Source organism: Macaca fascicularis, chromosome 10 (assembly GCF_037993035.2).
Source record: "Macaca fascicularis isolate 582-1 chromosome 10, T2T-MFA8v1.1".
NCBI classification, from domain to species: domain Eukaryota; kingdom Metazoa; phylum Chordata; class Mammalia; order Primates; family Cercopithecidae; genus Macaca; species Macaca fascicularis.
Genome location: NC_088384.1, coordinates 114415752 through 114442795, shown reverse-complemented (window position 1 = coordinate 114442795; position 27044 = coordinate 114415752). Strand labels below are relative to the sequence as shown.

Here is a 27044-nt window from a genome sequence, read left to right as displayed (position 1 = left end):
GGAGGGAGGAGAGAGGACGAAAGACGGAGGAAGAGAGAGAGGGAAGAGGAAGAGACAGAAAGAGAGAGGGAGGAAGAGGGAGGGATAAGTGGGGAGAGAGAGAGCGATGGAAGGAGAGAGAGATGGAGGAGCAGAGACGGGGGAAGAGAGAGGGAGAAGAGAGAGAGGGAAAGAGAGAGGGAGGGAGAGAGAGACGGAGAGAGAGGGAGGGAGGAAGAGAGACAGAGGGATGTAATGTGGGGGTGCAGGGAAGACCATGGCATGGCGTTGTAAGTTTCGGTTTCTCCATTTTCACTTTTCTGCTCCCCACTCCCAGGAATGCTTAGAGCCGCAGATTATCAAGTGACTGTCACAACTTTGCTTTTGTATCTGCGGGAAAACCCCAAACAAGGGTGATTGCAATAGGTAAAGTACACACAGCGCTCTCCTGAAATCCAAATGATCGCAGCAGGCCCTGCCATTTTGTGCTGAGAAAGGAATGTGTCTTTGCTATGAGCCCTCCCTGTGCCGATCAGGCAGTAGGGAAATTATGGGCTCTGTAGACCGATGGCCTGGGTCCCAAGCTGCCCTTCACAGCGCTGTGACTCAGCAAATGTGTGGCCTTAGGCTGCTGGCAATGCCTTCCAGACAAAGACCCCCAGGACACATCTATGGGGGAATAAATTCACCACCTGGGGACTATTGGGAGTGTGAAGCAGAGGGGGTTCCCTAAGAGGGGTCAGAAAAGACTCGGGGATTGGGAATAACGTTGGTGATTTCAGGGCAGGGGTCCAGGAAGTGAGCTTTACTCTGCGTTAGGTGCTGTCGGGACCAAGACTTGGGGTCATACTGTGATTGCATCCACAAGGACTAGAGTGACGGAGAAGTCTTGTTTATGTTTTGGCCCGCCATGGTCAGAGTGGCCTTGTGTGATGTCAGTGTCCTGTGACATTGCTGAAGTTGTCTTGTGAAATTGTGGCCTTGTGTTGATGGCAGCGTCTCTTCGACAGGAGACAGGATACCAAGGCCAGCTGCCAGGGCCAGGCCAGCTTCTGGCTGATTATCTATTCTTCACCGTCTGAGCCTTGGCCACTTCCTCATCTGTATGGTGGGGATAATGGAAGTTCCTGCCTCTTTGATCTGGGGAGGACTCAGCAAGTAAAGTTCTTGCTGCAGTGATGTTAGCTCTTATCACGAGGATGGCACACTCATGGGGTCTCACATCACCAGGAACGTCAATGAGGTCCCTAAATCGATCTCTTATGTCAGAATCTGGGGGTTGTGTGGTGTGTGAGCCCGAGAGCTCTTGTGTTCTCTGAGACTGTTGTTGCAGCTGGCTGTGTCTGTCTTGGGGTACTTGGTGAAGGAAGTAAGTTCATCATGAAGTTGGGGTTGGTAAACCCCTCTTGTACCAATACCCCAAGTACATCCAGGAATTGGGGCACCGAAAACTGGTTCTTTATTTTTTATTTTATTTTTTTGAGATGGAGTCTCACTGTCACTCAGGCTGGAGTGCAGTGGCACAATCTCAGCTCACTGCAACCTCTGCCTCCTGGGTTCAAGCGATCCTGCCACCTCAGCCTCCTGAGTAGGTGGAATTACAAGTGTGCACCACCATGCCCGGCTAATTTTTGTAGTTTTAGTAGAGATGGTGTTTCACCATGTTGGCCAGGCTGCTCTTAAACTCCTGACCTCAAGTGATCAGCCCACCTCGGCCTCCCAAAATGCTGGTATTACCACGATACCAGTCACCACGATACGTGAGCCACCATGCCCGGCCGAAAACAGGTTCTTCGTGATCATTTTGAACTCTGTGAAGACATTCCCTCTCCTCCAATATTTACATGTTTTTAAGTAAAAGCCTATGATTCTTAATTTGCAGCAACTAGGAAAAGAAAAATGTCATAAATACTTTCTGTTATTTCCTCCTACGGGAAAGGTATCACCCAAAGAACCATCTCCCCATTTCTTCATTTCTCGAAATATTAATTAATTCCCTACTGGGGTCCTAATTTATTTGTCTTGTGATAGTGCATGGCACATGGTAGGAGTCCTGAAACCGTGTCCTGGATTTTCATTTATTTATTCCTGGGAGTCTGAGATGTAGGACTTCGCAGTGGCAGGAATGTTTTAATGTTTGACAAAACAAATAATAAATGAGGAGGGTTCAGCCTTTGAAAGCAGGTACCTGCGAGGGCAGGAATACAACCTTTGCCTGGCCTCAGCGGCTGCTGTGCTCTCTGCAAAGTCTCCAGGGCGCCCCGCCATCTCGGCTGTCCTTGTGTTCCTTCCCAGCCTCTCTGCTCCCTGCTCTGAGCATCATTTCTCTCGGTGAAACCCCTTTGAACCTATTATTCTCCTGCAGCTGGGGCTACAAGGAATCTTTTGTCTTTTTCTCATTTTACTTTGCAACTTAAGCCATTTTTCTTTTCTTCATTTCGTGTTTATATGTGTACATGCATGCATGTGTGGGTGTACTATTTTGAAATGATGGCATTATGAAAAATAAAGACAACCTTTTATATTTTTTAGGCTTTAATAGAAAAACAATAAAGAAGTCCCTAATGGACCCATGGCAAAAAAAAAGCAGGCACTAAAATGTAAATGGTTTTGTACAAGCAGTTGTATGCTAAGGCTAATAATGGAATTTGTATGTTTATTATTGGTGCAATTAATAATATTGATTTATATAACCCGACTGCTTGCCCTCATTAGCTATTCACAGTAACCTCATAAAGTTTGCAACATTATCCTTTCGCAATGTAAAATCACACACCAACTCACAGAAGAGGTAGGCAAAGTTTAAGTACATTCACTGACTCAGCAAAAGACTGAGGAATGTCTTCCATCTGGCCTTGAAGCCCCTTTTGATAAATAACGCCACCCGTCATTCATTCCAGAAACCATCCCCAGTAAGTCCAATTTTATTCCACTTCTTGAAATGTTCTCTTCACAATTTCTGGATTTAAACTTAAACTGGCACATCCCTCCACTACATCGAATGCTGAAGAGCTTGTAAAGTTTTCTTTTTTTTCCTTTCCATATTGGCTGGGTTCTTCCTTCGATCAGGTGGCTGTTTTTTTTTGGGGGGGGGAGACTTTGATATACACAATAATCATCTTCATACATGTACTGTAAGAGGCTTCAAAACTTGCTGTCCTTTCAGCACCCACAAGGTCGTTCACAGGTCGCTTATAAAAACCGCCACTTGAGGCCGGGCGCGGTGGCTCACGCCTGTAATCCCAGCACTTTGGAGGCCGAGGCGGGTGGATCACGAGGTCAGGAGATCAAGACCATCCTGGTTAACACAGGGAAACCCCGACTCTACTAAAAATACAAAAAAATTAGCCGGGCATGGTGGTGGGCGCCTGTAGTCCCAGCTACAGGCAGGAGAATGGCATGAACCCAGGAGGCGGAGCTTGCAGTGAGCTGAGATCATGCCACTGCATTCGAGCCTGGGCGACAGAGTGAGATTCTATCTCAAAACAAACAAACCAACCAACAAACACCTGCCACTTGGCCACCAACACTGCCTTCTCCTATTACCTTCAGAAGAAGTAATTTAAGAACAGGGAAAGAAACCCACAGGGATCTCAATTCTCTAATAAGAGGTTTATCATCTTGGAAATAGGAAATATAAAAATAAATCTAAGCAGGCAAAACACTCTTGGGATAGTTCATGATTCAAGGGCCTGGATATTAAGGACTGACTCAGATAGCAAACCGCCCAGCTGGTAGAGAGCTTTCACGTCGTCACCCAGCCCAGTCTGTTGTCATGTTTATTTGTGTGTGTGTTTTAACTGTTGTGTGTTCTCATTTATATGCAAACAAGATATGACTTGACCTTATCACTTGAGCGGCTGATGGCAATTTTAATGCTGATGATAGTATACCACTGGAGCATATTCCATGCCCCAACGCTGTACATTCGCCTCTAATTTACATTCACAATCCCACAACTTTCTTCTTAAAAATGCCCTTTTCAAACGGAGTGGAACCTTGCAGCTTTCCCGTTATATTTTCCATATATTTTATTTAACAGAGGCCTGAAGGTTCATTCTGGGCTGAATATTAATAAAGAGAAATCTGACCCCCTTGTTCTGTTCCCACCCCTCTAACAGCAGTATCCGAGGTTCTATTATCTTCAAGCACATTTCTCAAAATGTGGTCTCTGGATTTTTAGACTGTTTACTGGAAGATGCTGAAAAGTTGTGTTTAAAATTAAAAAAAAAAAAAAGGCAAAAAGAGGCCTGATTAAGATCATAATTAACAAAGTGATTCATTTTGACCAGGTGCTAGCCGAAAGCTTTCTTTTTTTCCCTTCTTCTCTCTTGCAAGCTCCACTGGTGTTATAATGAAAAGCAGTAACACTCCCGGTGGGTAAATTCTAAAAGGCTGATGAGGCTTGGCTTCCCAACCAACACTGACATTTAGTGGAGAACATGTTTTTGGCCAGTATTATTACAAGCCAAACAACTGACAGATTTAAAAGGCTCTGTGTTTTATAGTTTACCATCTCAATGGAAATCTGCCTCTTAAATTCTAATGGAAAAAAAAATCTGCAGTAAACTTTGAAGTTACTTAGAAATCTAGGTCCATAATTTAGTTCTTATATGCTCCAAGGCAAGCAGCTAGATGCTTGTAGAAAAATAAAGCAAGGGCCGGGCGCGGTGGCTCAAGCCTGTAATCCCAGCACTTTGGGAGGCCGAGGCGGGTGGATCACGAGGTCAGGAGATCGAGACTATCCTGGCTAACATGGTGAAACCCCGTCTCTACTAAAAATACAAAAAACTAGCCGGGCGTGGTGGCGGGCGCCTGTAGTCTCAGCTACCTGGGAGGCTGAGGCGGGAGAATGGCGTGAACCCGGGAGGCGGAGCTTGCAGTGAGCCAAGATCACGCCACTGCACTCCAGCCTGGGAGACACAGCGAGACTCCGTCTCAAAAAAAAAAAAAAAAAAAAAAAAGAAAAATAAAGCAAGGCTGTTTTGTGTATGCATTTACAACATCCCTGTTTGTTTTGGGTGTATGCTAATTTGTGTCTTCCTTTTTGGTGTCGTGATTCCCTTTTTCTTGGCAATAACAAATGGGACTGGCTTCTGCCATAGTACTATCTTGACCGGGTGTAGATTAATATTCTCCTCTTTTTTCCCAAGTGGGAGGCACCTGGATATTCTCCTTCTTAACAGGTATTATTTATGCTCCCTCCATCCCCCGTTGTCCAAGAGGATTTAGGGCAGCTTGAAAAGATACATATTAAATTTCAGAATGAAATGAATGTGTGCTATCAAGTTTTACACTTGCCCCAAATCTGGCTCTAAGGTTTTTACTTACCAAGCTGAATAGGGTGTGTGTGTGTGTGTGTGTGTGTGTGTGTGTGTGTGTGTGTGTTTAAAAGAGAAAAATAAGACAAATGCAACTTCAGTGTATCTATTGAGCCAATGTTCATTAGGATTTGAAGACAGGATTAGAGTGCAAGAGTTCCTGATTTTTTTTTTTTTTTTTTAAATATGAAAAAATTCGGCTGGGTGCAGTGGCTCACGCCTGTAATCCCAGCACTTTGGGAGGCTGAGGTGGGTGGATCACGAGGTCAGGAGATCGAGATCATCCTGGCTAACACGGTGAAACCCCGTCTCTACTAAAAATACAAAAAATTAGCTGGGCATGGTGGCGGGCGCCTGTCGTCCCAGCTACTCGGGAGGCTGAGGCAGGAGAATGGTGTGAACCCGGGAGGCGGAGCTTGCAGTGAGCCGAGATCATGCCACTGCACTCCAGCCTGGGTGACAGAGTGAGATTCCATCTCAAAAAAAAGATAAAATCCACACACACTCATGGTAAAAAATTTTAAAAGTACAGAAGTATGTATACAGGAGAAAGTGAAAACCAGGCGACAGTTCTGTGGGCCAAGCCTCTCTTCTCAGAGGTAAGTTCTGTTAACAGCTTGCACCACAGATTTCCAGACTTTTTAAGAGCAGAAAAGAATAATACCAAGTGTTAGCAAGGATGCTGTACAACTACAATTCTTGCACAGTGCTGGGGGGAGTTATATTGATACACCACTTTATTTTTATTTTTTGAGATAGAGTTTCACTCTTGTTGCCCAGGCTGGAGTGCAATGGTGTGATCTCGGCTCACTGCAACCTCCGCCTCCTGGGTTCGAGTGATTCTCCTGCCTCAGCCTCCCAAATACCTGGGATTACAGGAGCCTGCCACCATGCTTGGCTAATTTTTATATTTTTAGTGGAGTTGGGGTTTTGCCACGTTGGTCACGCTGGTCTCAAACTCCTGACCTCAAGTGATCTATCCACCTCGGCCTCCCAAAATGTTGGGATTACAGGCATGAGCCACCACACCCAGCCAGATACACCATTTTAGAAAACTATCTACAAAAGCAAAAACAAATACATATTGAGAATGTGTGTGTATGCGTGTATTTCTCATGACCCAGTAATTCCACTCCCAGGCACATGACCAAGAGAAACCTGTACAAGCCTTTATACCAAAGATGTATGTAGGGTTCATTGTGGTACATTCTTAATGGCAAAAATCTGGAAATAATCCAATGCCTATCAATATAGACTAGATAAATAAATGGTGGTTTATTCACACAGTGGAATCCTACATAGCAGTAAGAATGAATGAGAATATACAACATACCATGTTGGGTGAAAGAAGCCAGATCCATGGAACCATATGGTATGTATATAAAGTTGAAACCAGATAAAACTCATCAGTGATGTTAGAGAAGGAGCACAAGGTGGGGCATCTGAAGTGTGGCAGATGTCCCACTGTGTGATCTGAGGGCTGGTTATGTGGGTAACCTCTGTGAAATTTAATTGAGCTATACCCAAGATTCATGGCATTTTTTGTAGGTTTTATACTTAAAAACATGGAAAAAACAAAACAGCAAACCACCAGACTTATAGCAAAGTTATTTTAACTGAATCAGAAAATGATTATCAGGGAGACAGCTTACAAAAAAAAATTATGTGAGATGTTTATGCTTTGCTAATGCTGTGTTAAATATTTGACAGCTATAGGTATCCCACCAAAACAGCCACATGTGATAAGCTCTTATTATCTTCCCTTTGTGAAGATAAAGGAAACACAGGTCAGAGAAGTTAAGGGCCTTGTCTAGGGCCACAAAGCCTGAAAAGATGCTCTGATGAGACTCAAATCCAAGCCTGTTTGTCTCCAACCCTCTCTGGTTCCCTCACTTGAACTTGTAGGTAAGGTACTCTTTGGCACAACTACACTGTACAGGCAAATGTGCTTCTACCTAAGAGGAACAGCAAAGAGAACACGGATGTGTGTGAGCCAGTGCTTCTGCTGGCAATGAACGGTACTGGGGGTGCAGGGTTCAAGTCAGCACTGGATGGAAAGACTAGCATCTTTGATGAAATCCCCAAAATAATGGAAGACAAGGGAAGACCTTTTCTTCTATGATCTAGGGCACCACACTGTTCCTTTCTTCCAGGGGCAGCAAACTTCCCTCTAAATGCTCACTGGTGGCCTTGCTGACCTGCTTCTAGAACCCCCATCTTAACTACTGAAGAGCAAGGAGAGGGAGGAGTTGTATAAGATAAGGATATGGGAAGCTGGGAAGCTTCAGATACCTTGGTACAAATAACTTGCTGCTCACCAGACACTACAGCTGTCAAAATTCTGGTATTTCAGTATCCAAAGATCATTTAAAAACGACTTCAGAATATTTGGTTAAGAAGAACATATCATGAGTAATATCACAAAGAGAAACCATTTGGGAGGCAAATATATATATATTTGTAAACATAGCATTTTATTAACAAAATGTTTACACCTTTCTTACAACAAAACAGTGATTTAGCATGTTATACTCTATAAAAGTGTATTATAGAATATTCAAGCTAAAACAATATTATTTAAAAGTATGGCAAATCAACTTTCATTTGCAAACTATCTCCTATGAGCATAGGTATGAAAACAAAAATCTTACAACAAAAAACAAAAGGTCTAGTTTTCTTTTGTCAGCATCTATAAACAATACAGACATCACATGGTTTATATACACTTAGGTCCAGCCCAAGGTTAAGACTGCAAAAATAAAGTCTTCAGACATCCACAGAAGCTTGGCAAACCACCACTGCAGCATATTCCATTACAGGTGACCAGGCCATGTGTCATGCAGTACGGCCAAGACCATACATTTGGGCTGTTTATAATAGTGCTACAAAGCGGCCAAACTGTAAGCAACTGAATTTTACTTTCATAATAGATGCTATTATAAAAAGGCACAAATATCTTATTCCTTGCATCAGGTCTTGAAAAGGCATGACATTCTTAGGAGCAAGAGACTGCTGGTAGGACGGCTTAGCTTTCTTTTTTCTTTTTTTTTGAAAAATGTCCAGGCTCATTGCTATAGCTGTTTTTCTTCAAGACTTTTGATTTAGACTTCTACACGCTTAACAAATGCTTTATTACAAATTCAGCGAAGTTCTGACCACTTATGTTAACTATCTTATTACCAATGGTAAAACAAAACAAAACAAAAAAACCAAAACCCATTTTGTCAACTGGCCGTGTTCCCAGGGTAAGGGAGTGCTGCTATTCTCTTTCTGAAGCACTGGAGTCCTTCACCTAACACTGGTCTTTGTGTTTCTTATTTTATTTGTTTTAATGTTCTGGCCGGTTTTCTTTTCTTTCAAAAATGTTAAACTAAGAACTGTACATGTCTTTGAGGTCCCTGTGATATTTTGAGACCTGTATGGAATGTGTAATGGACTGAATGAGGGTAACTGGGATTTCCTTCACCTCGCTTATCTTTTCTTTGTTCTGGGAATATTCTGATTCTTCTAGCTATTTTCAAATACACAATCAATTATTGTTAGATGCAGTCTCCCTACTGTAATATCGAATGCTCCAACTATTCCTTCTATCTAACTGTATTTCTGTGCCCACTAATCAACTTCTGTTCATCCCCCACCCCGGGCCTGTGCATTTCTGACAGTGCTTGTTAAAAAAGCCCAGCTGGAGCGGTTGAGCAGCCCCTGTTGCTGTGGCCACGGAAGGCCGCAGGGGAAGGCGTATTACATATGTGGAGGAGGTGGCTGCGGCCGTGTGTCTCTAAGGGAGAGCCCACAGGAAAATGAACATAAAGGAAATAAAGCGAGAAGGCTGCTTCAATCAGAGATGGTAAGATGTAAATTCTTAAAAAGGTCAGAGGGATGATTGACAATTATGTGAGTGACTCACAAAGTGAAATGATGAAAAGACTGAACTGCATGAGAGTTAAAAAAAAAAAAAAATCTTTTCCAGGGCAATAAAGCTCTGTCTACATAGGATAACAAATGGTTTAAAAATGGAGCCACCACTCATGCCTGTAATCCCAGCACTTTGGGAGGCCGATACAGGCGGATCATGAGGTCAGGAGTTCCAGACTAGTCTGACCAACATGGTGGAACCCTGTCTCTACTAAAAATACAAAAAATATTAGCCAGGCGTGGTGGCAGGCGCCTGTAATCCTAGCTGTTCAGGAGGCTGAGGCAGAAGAATTGCTTGAACCCGGGAGGCGGAGGTTGTAGTGAGCCGAGATCGCGCCACTGAACTCCAGCCTGGGTGACAGAGTGAGACTCCGTCTCACGCACACACACAAAAAGCCACCCATCAGTTGCTCTGACTAGCCAGCTGCCAATAATTCGCCCTGTAATGAACTGACCAGTCCCTCTAACATCAGATGCATGAGCCACGTTAAGGTAGTTTTACAAACTCTAATGTCATAAGTTCATATACAAAGTAAGTGAATATAAACAAATTCAAGTGCTGGCTTCAAAATTTTTCAGGAGTAAAACTGATTATTCAAGTATAAACTTAATTAAAAATTAATGGCCAAATGATACTAGGATTAAGCCCCAAAGCAAAGTCAAGCACCACCATGGGCATGGGCACAGGGACTGCTCACGCCAGTGGGCCCCACTCTACTTGGGCCGCCAGTGGCCTCTGAACTGGCCTAGAGGAAGAGGTATGCCCAGCTCTTCTACAATACGACGTTACATGCTGCAGGGGTTTCCTTGACAATTTCAGTTCTAAGTAAAAATTATTGGCCCTATGTGTGAAATGCTATTTTAAGGATGATTTCCTCCACAGTACTACATTCAAAAGTTTCCCTAAATAATGAAAAGTTCCTCAATCCAGCAAAAACTGGAATCAGTAAAACTGGCATGTTTTGTTTGTTAGATTATTAATGTCTACAACTTAAAGCTGTCAATTAAGAAAAGCCCTTTAAAAAAATCATTACTAGTTGGGCGTGGTGGCTCATGTCTGTAATCCCAGAACATTGGGAAGCCGAGGCGAGTGGATCACCTGAGGTCAGGAGTTTGAGACCAGCCTGGCCAACATGGTGAAACCCTGTCTCTACTAAAAATACAAAAATTAGCTGGGTGTGGTGGTGCACGCCTGTAATCCCAGCTACTCAGGAGGCTGAGGCAGGAGAATTGCTTGAACCCAGGAGACATAGGTTGCAGTCAGCTGAGATTGCGCCACTGCACACCAGCCTGGGCGACAGAGTGAGCCTCCATCTAAAAAAAGAAAAAAAAAAAATTGTTCCTCTCTTATGGCTTTTAATTGGCTGATAGGACTTTGGCACTTGAATTCTTGTTCATGAAAATAATTTTGTTGTTGCAATTATCATGCATTTTGTGGAGCACTGGGCACCATACAGATCTGAAAATGAACTTGTAGTAAATTAAACATTTTTTGTTAAATCTGTTAGACACCATGATTTTAATTTCACCATCTACTAATGATACATCTTACTCTTACTATGTAAAATGTTCAACGTAATAAAAGGAATAGACGGAAGGTTTGGGAATTTTTATTTTTTTTAAGCTTATGAATCCTTTTGTTTTGAAGCCAAAAATTTTCTGGCCTGTCAATAATTGATTATACTCTAAAAGGAAAGAAAACAGATATTAGTTATTTGTGACGGTACAGACCATCAAATTAAACTTGATCTATGCTACTGGAAGTCCTAGATTTGGAAAGTAAATCATTTTCCTATATGCTAAGAGAATCCTGAAAGACAGAAATATGAAGATTCTTGGTTCTATTTATTCACTTTCCACATTATGTCTAATGAAACTTCATCACAATCGGTCTCTCACTTATCGTTCTCTTAGACTGAAAAAATGGAGGCTCCTGAAAAATGTAATATCCTAATATTTTTTAGACTTTCATTTGCACATAAAACAGGACAAATGCCCCAGAATTCCATTAAAGTTTCTTGCAAACCGGATAATCAAATTGCCTGGATTTCTATTATTAGAAGTCAAGACAAGCAACTCCACTGTCAAGAGAAATTGGCAGAGGTTGTTTCTTTAAGTTCTAGGCTAAATTCCACCCCCAGCTCTTTTTTCTAAAACTATAAAATATAATGTTTATCTCATGGATAAATTTGTTTCTTAGACTATTTTTTTAAAATCATAGCACAGCAGGAGTTAAAACAAATATCCTAAACATCATCTTGAATCATTTAAAAATCCTTTTGATAAACCAAGCTAACTGGAGGCAGGTATATAGTTAACAGCTTGACCCCTGAAGGTACATTCCATTTCTTCCTTTAAAAAATATTAACTGTTAAGAGGTAGAAAATCTCTTGAAGTCAAACGGTAAAACTGTCCCTTTAAAACAAATGTAAATAATGACTTTTACAGGTTCGCTATCTAGTTTGTCATTGTCATTTAACTTTCATTACAGAGTTAGAAGGAACATTTATAGCCCAGTGAGGTTAGAGGGGAGAGCCAGCCTGAGTTTGTGCGCTGTCATTTCCCAAATGTTCTAGAGCGAGTACCGAGTATACCTCAGTTAAGGAATTTCCAGTAATTTTTCCCTGGAAGAAAAGGGTTTTCGCAATACTTACACAGGTTCCTGCAGAGACATGTGGATGTTTAGGGGGGGCTCATCTGCTACTTAAGCAACATACTGTGCAACTATATCTTATACTCTTAAGGGCCCATGAATCACGTCCTTGATGTATTCTGAAAGAATAAGTGAAAGTACCAAAACGAATTCTGTAACTCACTCTTAGAATCTAAAAGATGCCTGTAACCATGAGCAAATGCCATTCTGAGCTGGAGGCTGACATGCCAATTAGTGCAGTGTCATTGGAATCTAAACCCCTTATTTTAACACAGTGCCCTACAAATACTGACATTTTGTTTTGACAGTTACAGGAAAGTTAGCTAAAGGATATTTTCATTACTATATTTCCCAGAGTTTAATTTGGAAGGCCTCCTAGACCAATTTTCCTCCTTGAGAACAGAAAAGAAATACATACAAGACTTAAAGAGAAGTTTTGAAATTAAAGGTGGTTTCCTTTCCCTTTAGATATTCAAGAATAAGAGGAATTGATAACTTCAAGAAGGACACCAGCCCACAGAGAGGAGGCAAGCCTCTAACACAAAAGTCCTGATCCTTTCAGACATCCAGAAAGTGTGTGCACAACGGGAAACAGGCACTTCAAACAACATCATAAACGGTCACAAGAAAATAAATTACTTTGAAAAGAACTAAATCTTTCAGCTGCTTCGTGTAAAACGTATCCTGACTGAGGCTGACAAGCAGGTGACGGACGCTTAATCATAATCTTACTTTATGTTCTTTTAATCACCAGATGATAGTTAATTAGTTATCATAGAATCAGAAAAACACTTGTGTGAAAGGAGAGTTCTGGAGACCATTGGTTTCTAGGATTGGACACCTGCAAAGAGCTTATTTCAATTTCTCTGAAAAGAATCAACATAAAGTAGCAGCTAATTAATAATTTTTCTCTTCTGTTCAGTCCTGAGAGTTTTAAAAAATGGCCCTGTATCGTAAGAAAACCAAAAAATGTTTATAGATGGGCATATGTCTCAATTCCTTTGAAATCTAGCCTCTTCTCCATAATAAATTATTATAAAGAAAATATGAAATGTGTACTAGATCATTGCTTAGTCAGGTTAATAATCCAAAATGTGCTCAAAATAAAATACTGCTTCTGACTTTAATATTCATCTTTGCATTTTAGAAGCAAATGAAATAAGTAAAAACATTTTTTTCCTGCTTTCACGGAGTATGGATTACGGATCTGAGACAGCAATTTTTTCTTATTGTTGTTGCTAAGCATTAAAAGGATATTACATGAGAAACAGTGCTGAGTCAACTTCTTAGACAGACTGATGAAAATGAGAGAAGAGGCCCGAAAAATACATTAAGTACAAGCTTCGTATCACTCATTCTGTTAATAAAATGTGGCTACAATAAAACAGAATCACACCCTACATATGGGAGGGAGTGTGAGAAATCATGAAATCAGCAAAGGGCTGATGAGATGGACCCACATTGGGCTTGGTACAGTAAAACATCACAGTAACATCAGAGACATCCAGATGCCTCAGCAGTTAAGATGAGCTCAGCAGACCTTGCCTTTCCCCATGCACCGAGATACCACACAATCACCAACAGCCACTGCTGGGTTTGGTGGAAAAAATGTGAAGGTCATAGATTTGCACCATCTTTTGGTAAAATAAGACAGAAAGGGTCGCACATGCTTTGCCTCTTCGGTAATGAGTCAAGCAACCTGTTTTTATTTTGTTGTCATGGAGATAGAGGCCCAGCAGTGGGAATTCTAGGGACATACTAGGGCGGTGCCCAGATGCCTGGGATCCATCTGGATGTATACAGAAGAAAGTCAAACTACTTTCAGTTGTAAAGCGCCTGGCCCTGGGAATCACATGGCTTCTCTAGGAGCTTGCTAATTTAGCACTGGGGAGGAAGCAAAATCCTAGGGGGATGGAGCATCCACGTGTCTTTTAAACAAAACGAAGTTAGAATTTTTACTAACGACATTCTTTCTATATGATTTCAGAAGATAAAAAAAAATTCCAAATTCTTAAGATATACAACAGGGAAAAGGGAATTGTTTTTTACTTAATCTGAATTATAATCTTCCCATTAAAATCTATCCATATTAAGTGGGGGGCACAAAATAATAACAATTATTTTTTAAAGTTTCAGCTGTTCAGTTTAAGGATAGCTCTGAAAATACAATTTAGTTTGAAATTCAAGCTGTTTCATTTCCTATTAAATCTTGTAAATTTCCTTCCCCTACAATACTCAGGTTGGAAGGGTGCCAAATTAGACCAGGAACAAATTTTCACCAACTTCACTTCAATGCTTTATTTTTAGATTATATTAAAAACCTCATTAGGCTCCCTGAGGGGAAAGAGTGTTAACCACTAACAGAGGCAGGCAAAAATAAAGGAAACAAAAAGATAAGCTAAATTGTTAACAAGGAAAGCTCCTCAGTTGGTCTGAGGATGCTGTACAAGCTAAAAGAAACTTATTACCAAGACCAGGTAAATGACTTGGGGTTGGAGCTTCATCTTTGACCCTCAGGCTAGTAAGGACTAGTCAGATTTGTCAAAGTGGCATATGTCCTTATTACCATTTCCAGATGGGATCTGGTGGAAGGCGGGTGGGTAGAAGGGAAGGCAGACTGTAACCTTTAAAGACTGTATACCTTTATACAATACCAATGTGCCTGAGTCTCCCGTTAACAGGCTGAAAACTGGGCAGGCATATGCAAGACTGGGTGCAAGATTCAATGGAATGTCAAATGAAACTTAGAGTTTATTAATGTATTTACATAATTTATAATCTTTAAGCAATGGCCTCATAAATATAGACTACAACTTTACCTATGCTAAGCAACAGATACTTGCTTTTCCCCACCAAAATACTTGGGTTAAAAAATAATTGACAGCATTTACACCACCTTCTTCACTTCCTCTTTTCTTTCTTTTTAAACCATTGCTAGTCAGTTCAGAACATATGAAATTCAATTTATTCTGGGCAGCTTCTCTACCATCACCATCTTGATCATGAGAGCTTATTTAAAAAGGTGCCAATAACGTGTTTGGTGGCACACACCATGACAAGGTCAGAAGGAAACCCAGGGTGAGCTAGGCATCTGCTGCTATCATTGTTAATTTACTGTACGTATCCTAGGCTAACATGTTCAATGAAAAGTGCTTTAGAGATGGCAGAAATGAAATCATTTCCATCAGTCCTATAAATAACCCATTTTAGCTTCAGATAATAATTGTCCTCCCTCCACTTAAACTATCCCACTATATTTTAAATGATACAACTCCCTCTAACAGTGGTAACAGAAACGAAGGAAATTATAATCTCCACAAGGTCTTTTTTTTCCCTTAAGAACCACGAAAGTGCTAATTTTCCCTTTACAAATGTTACATAAAATCTTGATTACAAAACTACTCAACAACTTAATCCTACCATCCATAAAGTTATATGTTCCTTTTCAGCAAGGTCAAAAGCCAATGATGTAGTCCCTTTGTACATTAGAGATTCTTTACATAATAGAAGTTCACAGACTAAAATATCATTGCTGCAGTCTCTGGAGAACAGAACTGGTCAATTTCTGTGAATCCTTTTTGTACGGAGAAGACTCAAGACTGGCTAGGTGAAAACTGGTGGTAGGGACCCCAGTCCTCCCGTTAACTTTCAGGACCACCTACTTCATCATCAAGTCTGAGGGGCTGAGGTTCGGTCAGCAGCAGCTCCGCTTTGGCTCTGAAGGCTGTCTTCGGAGTTTGAAGCCCTTACCGCCAGATGGCGGGTTGGCGTCAGTGGATGGAATTCTTCGACCTAAACCAAGATGAGAAGAGGGAAGGGAGTGAGCTTTAACTTTCTCAGACACAATTTTGCTGATGCAATTTGACAGGTTTCACTGAAGTTAAAAAAAAAAAAAAAAAGTTTAATAAACTTTTTATACTAAAATAATTTTAGATTTATAGAAAAGTCGCAAAGATGATAGAGCTCCTGGGTACCTCCCACCCAGTTTCCCCCAGTGCTGACATATTACCATGGGACATTTGTCAAAATGAAGAGTTCAACATTGCCACATCACTATTAACTCCAGACTTTTTTCAGATAGCATCAGTTTTTCCGCATGTCGTGTTTCTGCCCCAGGATCCAAACAAGGATATCACACAGCACTTAATAAAAGCTTTTTGATTAAAAAAAGCCACACATTAAAAACATTTTGTTTTGAGTAGGTAATACATACGATTTATTTTTAAAAAGTTCAATCAGAACATGGCTGTCCCTCTGTCTCATAACAAGGCCACCACTGTGGCCCATTTCTCGTACAGGCTTCCAGAGACATATATGCACAAACACTCAGGCACACCTACATCCCTACCCATCTCCCCTTTCCAAGGCCAAATGGGGCAAGAAATAAAGCAAACCGTAGGCACCATTCTCCACCATGATACTTTGACTCAACACATCCTGGGGATTGTGGCATCATAGTACATGGAGAAAGAGCTGCCTACTTTTTTTTTTTTGAGACAGGCTTACCTGCTCTGTCACCTAGGCTGGAGTGTAGTGGCATAATCTGGCTCACTGCAGCCTAAGCTTCCTAGGTTCAAGCGATTCTCCCACCTCAGCCTCCCAAGTAGCTGGGACTACAGGCATGTACCACCATGCCCGGCTAATTTTTATATTTTTAGTAGAGACGGGGTTTCGCCATGTTGGCCAGGCTGGTCTCGAACTCCTGACTTCAAGCAATCTGCCTGCCTTAGCCTCCCAAAGTGCTGGGATTACTGGTGTGAGCCACTGTGCCTGGCCTGCTGCCTTCTTTTTAACAGCTCTACAATACTGCATTTGCAGATGGACCACCATTCATTTAACCACTTCTCTACTGATGGATGTTTAGTTTGTTTCCAACATTTTGATGTTATTAACAAAGATGCAAGAAGCATCTCTGTCAGCTTACGAGTGTATGTGCAGGATTAATGCCAGGAGCAGAAGAGCCAGGTCACGGCATTCTACTCCTGGGCGTTTGTCTGACACATACGTTGTATTCCAGTGTCTATCCAGCGTAAACGCAGGAAGAATGTGCAATTTACATTTTGACAGATGCTGCCAAATTACTCTCTGAAGAGGCTGTGCCACTACATTCTCCTACCAACAATGCATGACAATGAACAGGTTTCACTTCACTGCTCCGTGAAGCATAATGCCAATTTCGAGAGAATCCTTAAATCACCTACCTACCTACCTGGCTTATAACTCAAGGGTTGCTTCTTGTACAAAGGCTTTCCTGACATTCTCCCACTTCCTTACTCTCTAACATCTCAGACACTACAATCAATCAGGACACCAGAAATAGGTTACAACACATATCTCATATCTGTTTACATGACTATCTCCCTCGCATTAGATCCTAAGCTCTTCTAGGCAAGAGATCCTATTTGCCCATCTTTATGTTTCCAGTACCTTATCAGCACAATACCTGACACAGAAGTATTTTATAAACATGGAATAAATGGACATGCACATTTTTTGGCATTAACAAGGCTAAGATGGCCTCTCCACTGACTTTCAGGTTCTGTCAAGCCTTGAGCCTCCACCACTTTGAGCTGTCTGCAGATCTGTGTGGGGAGTACACAGCATGGTTTCCATATTAAGAAAGTATCTCCCAGTGTCTTGTAACTACTTTTCAAATGACTAGACACCGCTGTGAATATACTACAAATTCGTTTAAAAGTTTTACCCAAGCTTCTTGTCATTATTCTCAATAAATGGATATTGAAATATAGCTGGTATCTAAGAGACATCTGTGAAGTATGACATCAAAAAATTGTTAAACAAATAATATTTTTAAAAGAAAGAAGAGGAGACTATTTTCATGAGCTGGGATTAGGTAATGATTTCTAAAACAGCAACCAAAAAACCGAAAGCAGCTAAACACAAAGGAAAACAAGGATCAATTAGATTATATGAAGATTAAAAACTTCAATCCATTGAAGGAGTTGACTAAGAAAACAAAGGCAAGCCATACATTAGAAGATATTTCCAATATACATAGTCAATAAGGGACTCATCTCCAAAATAAAGAACTATAAAACATTAAGAAGAAGGCAGGTAACCCAACAGGAAAACAGGCAAAAGACTTAACAGGCCCTTCACAAAGGAGGATATGTAGATATGACAAATGTAAATCAATATTCGGAAATGTGCTCAACTTCATTAACTGTCATGAAAATGGAGATCACTGCCTACCCACCAGAGACAGAAAGTGACCGGACTTCTCATACACTACTGGTGTGGGTGTCAACTAGTACAACTACCACTTTGAAAACTGGTTGGCGGTAAAGCTGTACTGAATGCATGCATACTCAACGACCAGCAATTTTTCTTGTGGGTATAAATACACCTAACAAAAATGTGTACAGATGTTCACCAAAGAATATGATCAGAATGTTTAGAGCAGTACTGTTTGTAATAACTCTAAATTGGAAACAGCTACCCAAATGTCTAGCAACAGCAGAATGGATAATTATACTGTGGGTATTCTTCACTGCCCCCTTATCCCCACAACTTGGACCCTGACACTGACACGCACAAACCAGTCATGAGAATGGATCATTCACAGCTAGATGCAATGACATGGATGGTCTAAAAATGTAATGCAGAATGAAAGAAGCCAGATACACAGAGGAAACCGAGTATGTTTTTAAAAATATAAAGTACAAAATATATGTAAAACAAAACCAGATAAACCAATCTGAGAATTAGTATCAGGACGGTTACCCTTGGGTGTAGGAATGGCCATGTCCCAACCAGAGTGCCAAGCACTGGAGTATATTCAGTTTGTGAAAATTCACTGAGCTTTGTACTTCTGATATGTGCACATTTCTGTATGTCTACTACACTTCAATACAAAGTCAGTGTGCCAGGCACTGTGCTCATGCAGTTTTACTAAACCAGTGGACAATAAAGTCTATGTACATGTCTCTCAATTTTTCTAATCTTTGTGAACATATAGGTTTTATTTTTCACAGTTAAAATGAATATGTACATACTAGTTTTTATATAAGAATTTCATTGTTGGTTTACTACTACCTTCGTTTTTTTTTTTTTTTGGAGATGGAGTCTTGCTTTTGTTGCCCAGGCTGGAGTGTAATGGCGTGATCTTGGCTCACTGCAATCTCCACCCCCTAGGTTCAAGCGATTCTCCTGCCGCAGCCTCCCAAGTAGCTGGGATTACAGGCATGCACCACCACACCTAGCTAATTTTGTATTTTTAGTAGAGATGGGTTTTCACCATGTTGGCCAGGCTGGTCTCGAACTCCTGACCTCAGGTAATCCACCCACGTTGGCTTCCCGAAGTGCTGGGATTACAGGTGTGAGCCACCATGTCTGGCCTACCTTCCTGTTTTTAATACCACTAAAGTAAAGAACACAAAAAGATAGCGGTAATTTTAACATACTCATGACACCACACACTTAGGTATTTTAGCTTGAGCTGTGAAAAATTCCCAACTGGTTTTATGTTGCCTTTCAAAAATTCATCTGGGTACCTGCTATTTACATCTAGGACAACAATAAACATGATTTTTGTTTTTTTAAGAGAGAGGGTTTTGCTCTGTCACCTAAGCTGGAGTGCAGTGGTGCAATCAATGGCTTATTGCAGCCTCAAATTCCTGGGCTCAAGCCATCCTCCCACCTCGGCTTCCCAAGTGGCTGGGACTACAGGTGCATGCTACAATGCCCTAGTATTTTTATTTTATTATTTTTTAAGACATAGGGTTATACTGTTGCCCAGGGTGGTCTTAAACTCCTGACCTCAAGTGATCCTCCTGCCTCAGCCTCTGGAGTAGCTGGGATTATAAGTGACAACCACCATGCCCAGGGACATCATGACTTTTTAACACTGAAATGAAGGCGCTGGCCTAGAGGGTGCAGTAAGTAGTTCACTGGCCATATCTGGCAGCAGATGGGCTCCTTAGGCCTGCAAAGGACTCTGAAAATACTTAAATGATTGGCCAGATCTAAACAATGGGACACGTAAAAAAAAATGTGAAAAGAACCTTACCAACCAGGGGCCCACATTCCAGTGTGGTCCCAGCTGATAGAGCTGGGCCTGGCCTTAGTGGGGTTCCCAGGGCTTCACCTGGGCCTGCTCTGCTCATGGGTCATCCTTGCCTGGCCTTGGTGGGCTCTGGAGTGCATGCCCCTCCTTGACCCAATGGCAAAGGACCCACTCTGCTTCAGTCCCCTTGGCTCTCAACCACATGGTGGATCTTAACGCTACATCCACCCTGCTCTCACGGCGTTCTGCTTTTCTCCACCTGGAAGTCTGACAAGTTCAGTTCATGTGACTCCCCATACCTCTGCAGGGCCTGCTCCCTTGGACCTCAGCTCTGATAGCATCTCCTTAGAGAGGCCTTCCCTGATTGCTTGCAGACATTCCTTCGCTTCATCCTAAATTATTTTCTTCGTATCAGTTATTATGATCTGAAATGATCCTATTTATTTGGTGTTCACTGTCTGTTTCCCTCTGTAGAATGTGCACTCCAGGAGAGCAGGGGCTGCGTCTATCTTCTTCATGGCTATTTCCCCTGAGCCTGGAACAGCTCCCAATAAATATTTTGATGAATTTGAATGAAATGAATAAACATAGATACAATCTTCAGAGGATCCCAAAGGCATGCAGCAGCCCCTCTCCTGTCTAGTATCATCATATTAACACTTCTGGAAAGGGAAGGGAAAGAGGGAAAACAGGTCTTGCCTTTCACTTGTCTAGTATTATTTTTGAGGGTTTTCTTACAGTGCAAGTATACCTGCATTTCATTTTCCTTTATTCATTTTGTTCATTTTCAATGACCTTGGACGACTAATGGAAAAAATTTAAAAAAATTTAAATAGAGAAAGAAATGGGACTGCTTTCATGACCTCAATACCCTGTGCATTATTTATTCAGTAGCAACATTCTTTCCAGAAGGGCAACAGCTCTTCAGCAACTGTAACATGATATGAAAACCGGCCATTACTCTTACCTTCTCCAATCTCGTTTCACTGATCGCAGTATCAGAGACTAGACTGCTCTAAGTAAGATGGGAATTCTAACTAGGAAGATCATTCTGTGTTAAGTTGCTTTTACAGAGGAAATGGATAAGGCACAGAGATACTCACTAATTTCTATAAAGAGTTCATTTATGTTTATCGCGTTTTTTGCGCTGGTCTCTACAAAAATTGCATGAATAGAGTCGGCGTAGTCCTTTGCATCTCTCTCCATGACTTCTCTGAAAGGCAACAACTACGTATCAGAAATTCTACCCACAAAGATCTTAGTTGTACCCCCACCTACCCAGTAGTTAACCAGATTTATGAGGACAAAGGATGACCTAAATGGCTGCTGGCTGGGCCCTGAGACACGGTCTTCCTGACTACCTCACATCCATGGGTAAACAAACAAAATGAAACAAAACTCGGTACCACTAGTAATGTAGCTAATGGAATGATTAGGGTTGGCAGGGTTTTTTCTCCAGCCACAATTCTCAAAAAGCCCTTGCTCTGGGAATGATGGAAGTGGCCCAGAGAAACTGCCAATAAATGTGCTTTCTGCGTTCAAGTATTCTAAGTCATGGGAGCCTGGGGGCTGCTCTGATCTCAGATAATGTCGGGTGCAAAGCAACCAGTATTTCCGTAAATTGCACACCTGTCTATATATATAAAATATAATTAGCTCCAAATGCCTGAAATCTTAATTTTAGTTTGAAACTTTAGGACTCCAACCACATAAGCAAAAGGAATTTTTCAATGTCAGAGACAAAATAAAAGCAAGACTCTTATTCTGGATATTGCTCATTAAGAAAAGGAACACATAATAGGTATTGTAATCTCTTGCTCTAATCACTTACCTTACATCGATAAGATCACACTTATTTCCTGCAATGGCAACTACAATATTAGGTGGGCCATGCTGTCGAAGCTCTTTCACCCAATTCTTTAATGTTGAAAATGTCTCCTGTAACACAAAAAAAGGAGAGCAATTGGAGATCTAACCAACCAAAAGAGAGTTTTCAAAACAATCTAAAGAAAGCTATATAGTCTTACTTCTTTTGTGATATCATAAACAATTATAGCTGCAGCCGACCCTCGATAGTACATTGGTGCTAAGGCACGAAACTGCAGAGGAGGGAAAATAAAGAAAATTGGGAGAATCGGTTAAATACGTTTTACACTAGACTTACAAGCCCATTATCCCTGCACAAAAAGTAATCTTTCTCTTAAGCCAAAGAAAATGACATGCTGCTTTAAAGCAAATGAACCAGTAATTACCAAAGGCAAAAACTTTCAACGTAACACTGAAATGTCTCTCAGAAGATAGTTTAGAATACAGTTTTATAGGACTTAAATATGGTGCTATAAACAATTGTTTCAGCTCAAAAGGCTTTTTAATTGAACTCAGTGTTATAATTCCCAAATTCATTTGTTCAATAGTCCTTTAAACTTTGGCTTCCCTAACTATCACGGAGATAAAAATAATGCTATACATAGTTCTCCAGAGAAGTGGCTGCATTTGGGTGTCATAAAGAAAACCCTGGAATGTGAACACTGATTGTCCTTCAGAAATGAGTACACATTTACATTCACTACTTGGATGAGTTTGAGACTTGCTTTTTTGATATCTCCATGCATGTGGCAATTCCCAAATGCTGGGTACAGATCTCATTTCATTTACATGAATCTAACCCTGTATACACAGCTTCTTCCCACTCATCACCCTGGCCTCCACGCCCGTGACACACAACAGGGAGGAAAGAGAAGGGAGAGGAATAACCATCCGAACAACAAGCGTGATTCGGTGAGCTGTTTCGATGAGTGTGAAACGGAGGCTGCGAAGTTCTTTCCCCAGTCAACCTCGGTTCTTGGGCACACGTCCTGTGTGAGCATCTCACCCACTGAATATGATGCCAATGTTTAATGACAAGAATTCTGCCTATACGTAATTTTTGTCTTACACCCTGACTCTGAAGCCTGACCCCTACTTATGACCTGATGACACTGTATCTGCATCCTGTTGTTAATGGTGGTTTACCCCTGAACACAGGCAGGAATGATCACAGACGAGCATTTGGTGCACATACATAAACCACATACACAACTATGGATTCTGGAACTCCCTATCCAATGAGTTTGACCTTTTGGCTTTTAAAGTTTTGTATTAATTTGAGTTTTACCAAAGAAAGTGAAGTTGTGACTGTAAGCTCCATGAGGGATGTCAGCATGTCTGCTGGGCACGCCATTTTATCTCAGGGCCTAGCATCTGACATGCTATAGGTTATCAAAAATTGGTGAACAAATGAGTAAGAACTGCATGAGCGTGGGGAGCTGTCAAACTAAGTGTCAGACCTCGCTGTCCATACACAGAAACTGTTACCAGTCTTTGTGAGAAACCCCTGCCTCTGAGGTGAAAGCCTACTAACTTCCAATAAAGGAGACATTAAGTTTTAGAGAGAAGAAAACAAAAATAAAGGTTATAAGCAAGAAAGCACCACAGAAAAGAAAACTATACTACTGAGTAAAAAAGAGATAAAGTGTTGGGTTGACTTCAACAGCACAAGAGAAAATGAGACAGAAGTGCACAGACGGAATAAAGGTTATGGTGTTAGCTTTCATTTTTGATGTACTTATATTGGCAATGTTCTTTACAGGGTCGTGTTTTCCTTCTTCCTTCAAATTCGTAAGGTAAAACTCATACAGAGAAAAGCAAAGATCTTCACAGTACAATCTGATAAACTGACAAATGCATACATCTGTGTGAGTACCATCCACTAAGATGTCAAACAGTTCTATCAACACAGAAAGTTCCTCAATAATTCTTCTCACCATGTCCTTCTTCCACTTTGTTTTCATGTCCATTTTATTGATATTATATAACCACATGGGTTTCTTTTGTTTTTTATTTGCATACTATATCCTTTTACATTCTATAATTTTCTAACTTTGTTTTTATATTTATAGTAGTCCTCTTATAAGCAGCACATGGTTGGGTTCTGATTTTTGACAACCTTTGCCTTTTAAGTGGAAGGTTCAACAGTTCAGCTCCTTTACATTTAATGTATTCACTAATATATTTGGATTTAGGTCTATCATTTTGTTTTACATCTGTTCCATTTCTCTTTCTTTTCTTTTCTTTTCTTTTTTTTTTTGAGACGGAGTTTCACTCTTGTTGCCCAGGCTGGAGTGCAATGGCGTGATCTCAGCTCACTGCAGCCTCTGCCTCCTGGGTTCAAGCGATTCTCCTGCCTCAGCCTCCCAAGTAGCTGGGATTACAGGCATGCGCCACTCTGTCCAGCTAATTTTGTGTGTGTGTGTGTGTGTTTTTTTTTTTTAAAGTAGAGGCGTGGTTTCTCCTTGTTGGTCAGGCTTGTCTTGAACTCCTGACCTCAGGTGATCCACCCGCCTCGGCCTCCCAAAGTGCTGGGATTACAGGCGTGAGCCACCGTGCCTGGCCTGTATCTGTTCCATTTTTTAAAAAATTCCTGCTCCTCCTTTCTTTTCCTGTTTTGTGTTGCTTGAATTTTTCTTAGTGTTCAATTTTAGTATATTAACTTCTCTACTGACTTTTGAACTGTACTTGCTTGTATTATTTTTTAAGTTGTTGTTTTTGTAACTATAATATATACTGCACATTTTTATTTTTTTTTGAGACAGTCTTGCTCTGTCACCTCGGCTGGAGTGCAGTGGTGTGATCTTGGCTCACTGCAACCTCTGTCTTCCGGGTTCAGGCAATTCTTGTGCCTCAGTCTCCCAAGTAGCTGGGACTACAGGTAAGTGCCACCATGCCTGGCTAACTTTTGTATTTTTAGTAGATACGGGGTTTTGCCATGTTGGACAGGCTGGTCTTGAACTCCTGGTCTCAAATCTACCTGTCTTGGCCTTTCAAAGTGCTGGGATTACAGGTGTGAGTCACTGTGTCTGGACTACTGCACGTTTTTCTACAGTCTACTTAGAGTTTAAAATGTAGCACTTTATGTAAAATATCAGAGACTTGCAAAAGTCTAATTTCTGTTATCTTATCATTCTTTGTACTACCACTGTCAAATAATCTAAATCTACATACGCTATAAACTATACAATCCAGTGTTATAATTTTTGAATTAGTCAGTTAACTTTTGAATAATTTAAGAAGAAAAAAACAGATGTTTCTATTTGCCATTTCTAGTGGTTACTATTTCTTCCTATGGATCTGAATTACCACGCACTGTCATTTTCCTTTAGTGTGAAAAGCTTTCTGGGACCGCTGCTGTTGATTTCTGTTTTTGTTTTTCTAAAAATGTTCTTACTTTGACTTTAGATTTGAAAACGAAGTCTGGCAAATTGATAGGTTTTTGCTTTCTGCAGTTTAACAATCCTGTTCCTCTGGCTTCTGGTCTCCAGTGTTCATGTGTAAAGTCAGTCATATTGTTCTCCTCCTGTTTACGTGTCTTTTACTTCTGGCTGCATTCAAGATTTTCTCTTTACCTTTGCTTTTCAGCAGTTTGACTATGACTTACTTAGATATGGTTTTCTTTGTACTTAGAGATTTGTTGAACTTCTTGAATTTGTGAGTTGATATATTTCACCAAATTCGGGAAATTTTCAGCCATTATTTCTTGAAATCTTTTTTTTCTGTTCCTATCTCTCTCTTTGCTCCTCCTGGTTCTCCAATTACACATATGTTAGGCTGTTTGAATTTGTCCCTATAATACTGAGACTCTGTCCACATTTTTCTACTTTTTTCCTATTCTTCTGATGAATTTGTTCTATCACCCTCCAGTGGATGTTTCATCTTAGATACTGCAGCTTTCAGTTTCAGCATTTTCATGTGATTCTTTATTACCATTCTGTGTGAGACTGCCCATTTGCAGTTAAGTCATTAACACTTCCTTTTTTTTTTTCTCCCCTTAAGAGATGGGCTTTCACCATGTTGTCCAGGCTGGTTTGGAACTCCTTGACTCAAACAATATGCCTGTCGTGGCCTCCCAAAGTGCTGGGATTACAGGCGTGAGCCACTGTGCCTGGCCTATTTTTCTTTAAATCTCTGAACATATGTAAAATATGTGCTTTAAATTCTGTGTCTGCAAATTCCAAGAAAAGGGTCACTTTAGGGTTTGCTTCTGCTCACTGGGTCACACCTTCCTGTTTCTTCATATGTGTAGTAGCACTGACTGTACACTGGACAGTGCGGATGATGCACTATAGATGCTTGGTTTTTTAAAATCTTCTCTGCAGAGTATTAAGCTACTGGTGACTCATCCTGAGATTGGTTTTACACGTTGTAAGGGTGGGTCTATTTGGGTTTTTGGATTTGCCCTTAGTCCTAGGACACCGTTTCTACTCCCAAGGCATGGCCCTTCTGAAGTTTCACTGGAATGCCCAAGGTGTTCAGTGATCCCCTGTACCACAGTAGGACTGGATTCAAACTCTGAAGTCTAGCCCTGCCGTAATGAAGAGCAGCTGACATCTCTGCTGTCTTGTCACCCATTCCACCTACTGGTTTCTGTTGCATTTTATACCGTCTCTCTTGTGAATTCACAATTTGGGGGTCAAAAAAACTTCAGGGAAATTTATAAACAGACTTTACGGGGTCCCTCCTTGTTGAATCCCTCTTTTCTGCGATTTGCCTCCTACTTTTCTGGCTGCTCTAGCAGTCCTAAAATCTGCACTCATCACAAGCTTTCTGCTTAAGTCCTAGCTACCCTGTGCCACACGAACTGGGAAGTGCCCACTGGGGAAAAGCTGTAAAAATGTGGATCTTACACAAGAAAACTCCCCTTTGCAGTCCCTGACTGCATTTGGTTGCTCTGCAGTGCCTTCAAACAGTTGTTTTTTAAGTGTTTTGTCCAGAGTTTATACATAATTGTTATCTGTGGGAGGGCAAGCCACTCTGCTATTACTGACATGGAAACTTTCATGTCCTTTTGATGCAAAGAAGGAAGGTGGAGGCATATAAGAGACTCAAAGGACGTCAGCACATTTCTGCTCCAAACCTGGCTTTCAATCAGGTGATGGCAAACGCTTTCCGGTAAAGACCAGGTAGTAAATATCCTGGCTTTATGTGTCACATAATCTCTGCTGCAACTACTCAACTCTACTATTGTAGAGTGAAGGTAGCCGTAGACCAAGCTTGTCTAACCTGCGGCCTGTTACGTGGCCCAGGACAGCTTTGAATGTGGCCCAACACAAATCCA

The 27044-nt window shown here is 41.1% G+C and overlaps 1 protein-coding gene across 3 annotated transcripts in view; it reads right to left on the bottom strand.

Annotated features, from left to right (window-relative positions):
• Positions 1-7753: 7753 nt before the first annotated feature.
• The window catches only part of RAB22A (RAB22A, member RAS oncogene family), a 60472-nt gene continuing 41181 nt past the window's right edge, over positions 7754-27044 (bottom strand). The window contains exons 4-7 of one of the 3 annotated variants that reach the window (XM_005569434.4): positions 21922-21993; positions 21726-21832; positions 20998-21107; positions 7754-15660 (exon numbers count right to left, since the gene is read on the bottom strand). In XM_005569434.4, coding sequence (XP_005569491.2) covers positions 15563-15660; positions 20998-21107; positions 21726-21832; positions 21922-21993 — 387 coding nt within the window. In that variant the 3' untranslated portion in view covers positions 7754-15562. The remainder of the gene's footprint in view (positions 15661-20997; positions 21108-21725; positions 21833-21921; positions 21994-27044) is intronic. The other 2 variants (XM_074005605.1, XM_045363188.3) reach the window with 2 other exon arrangements.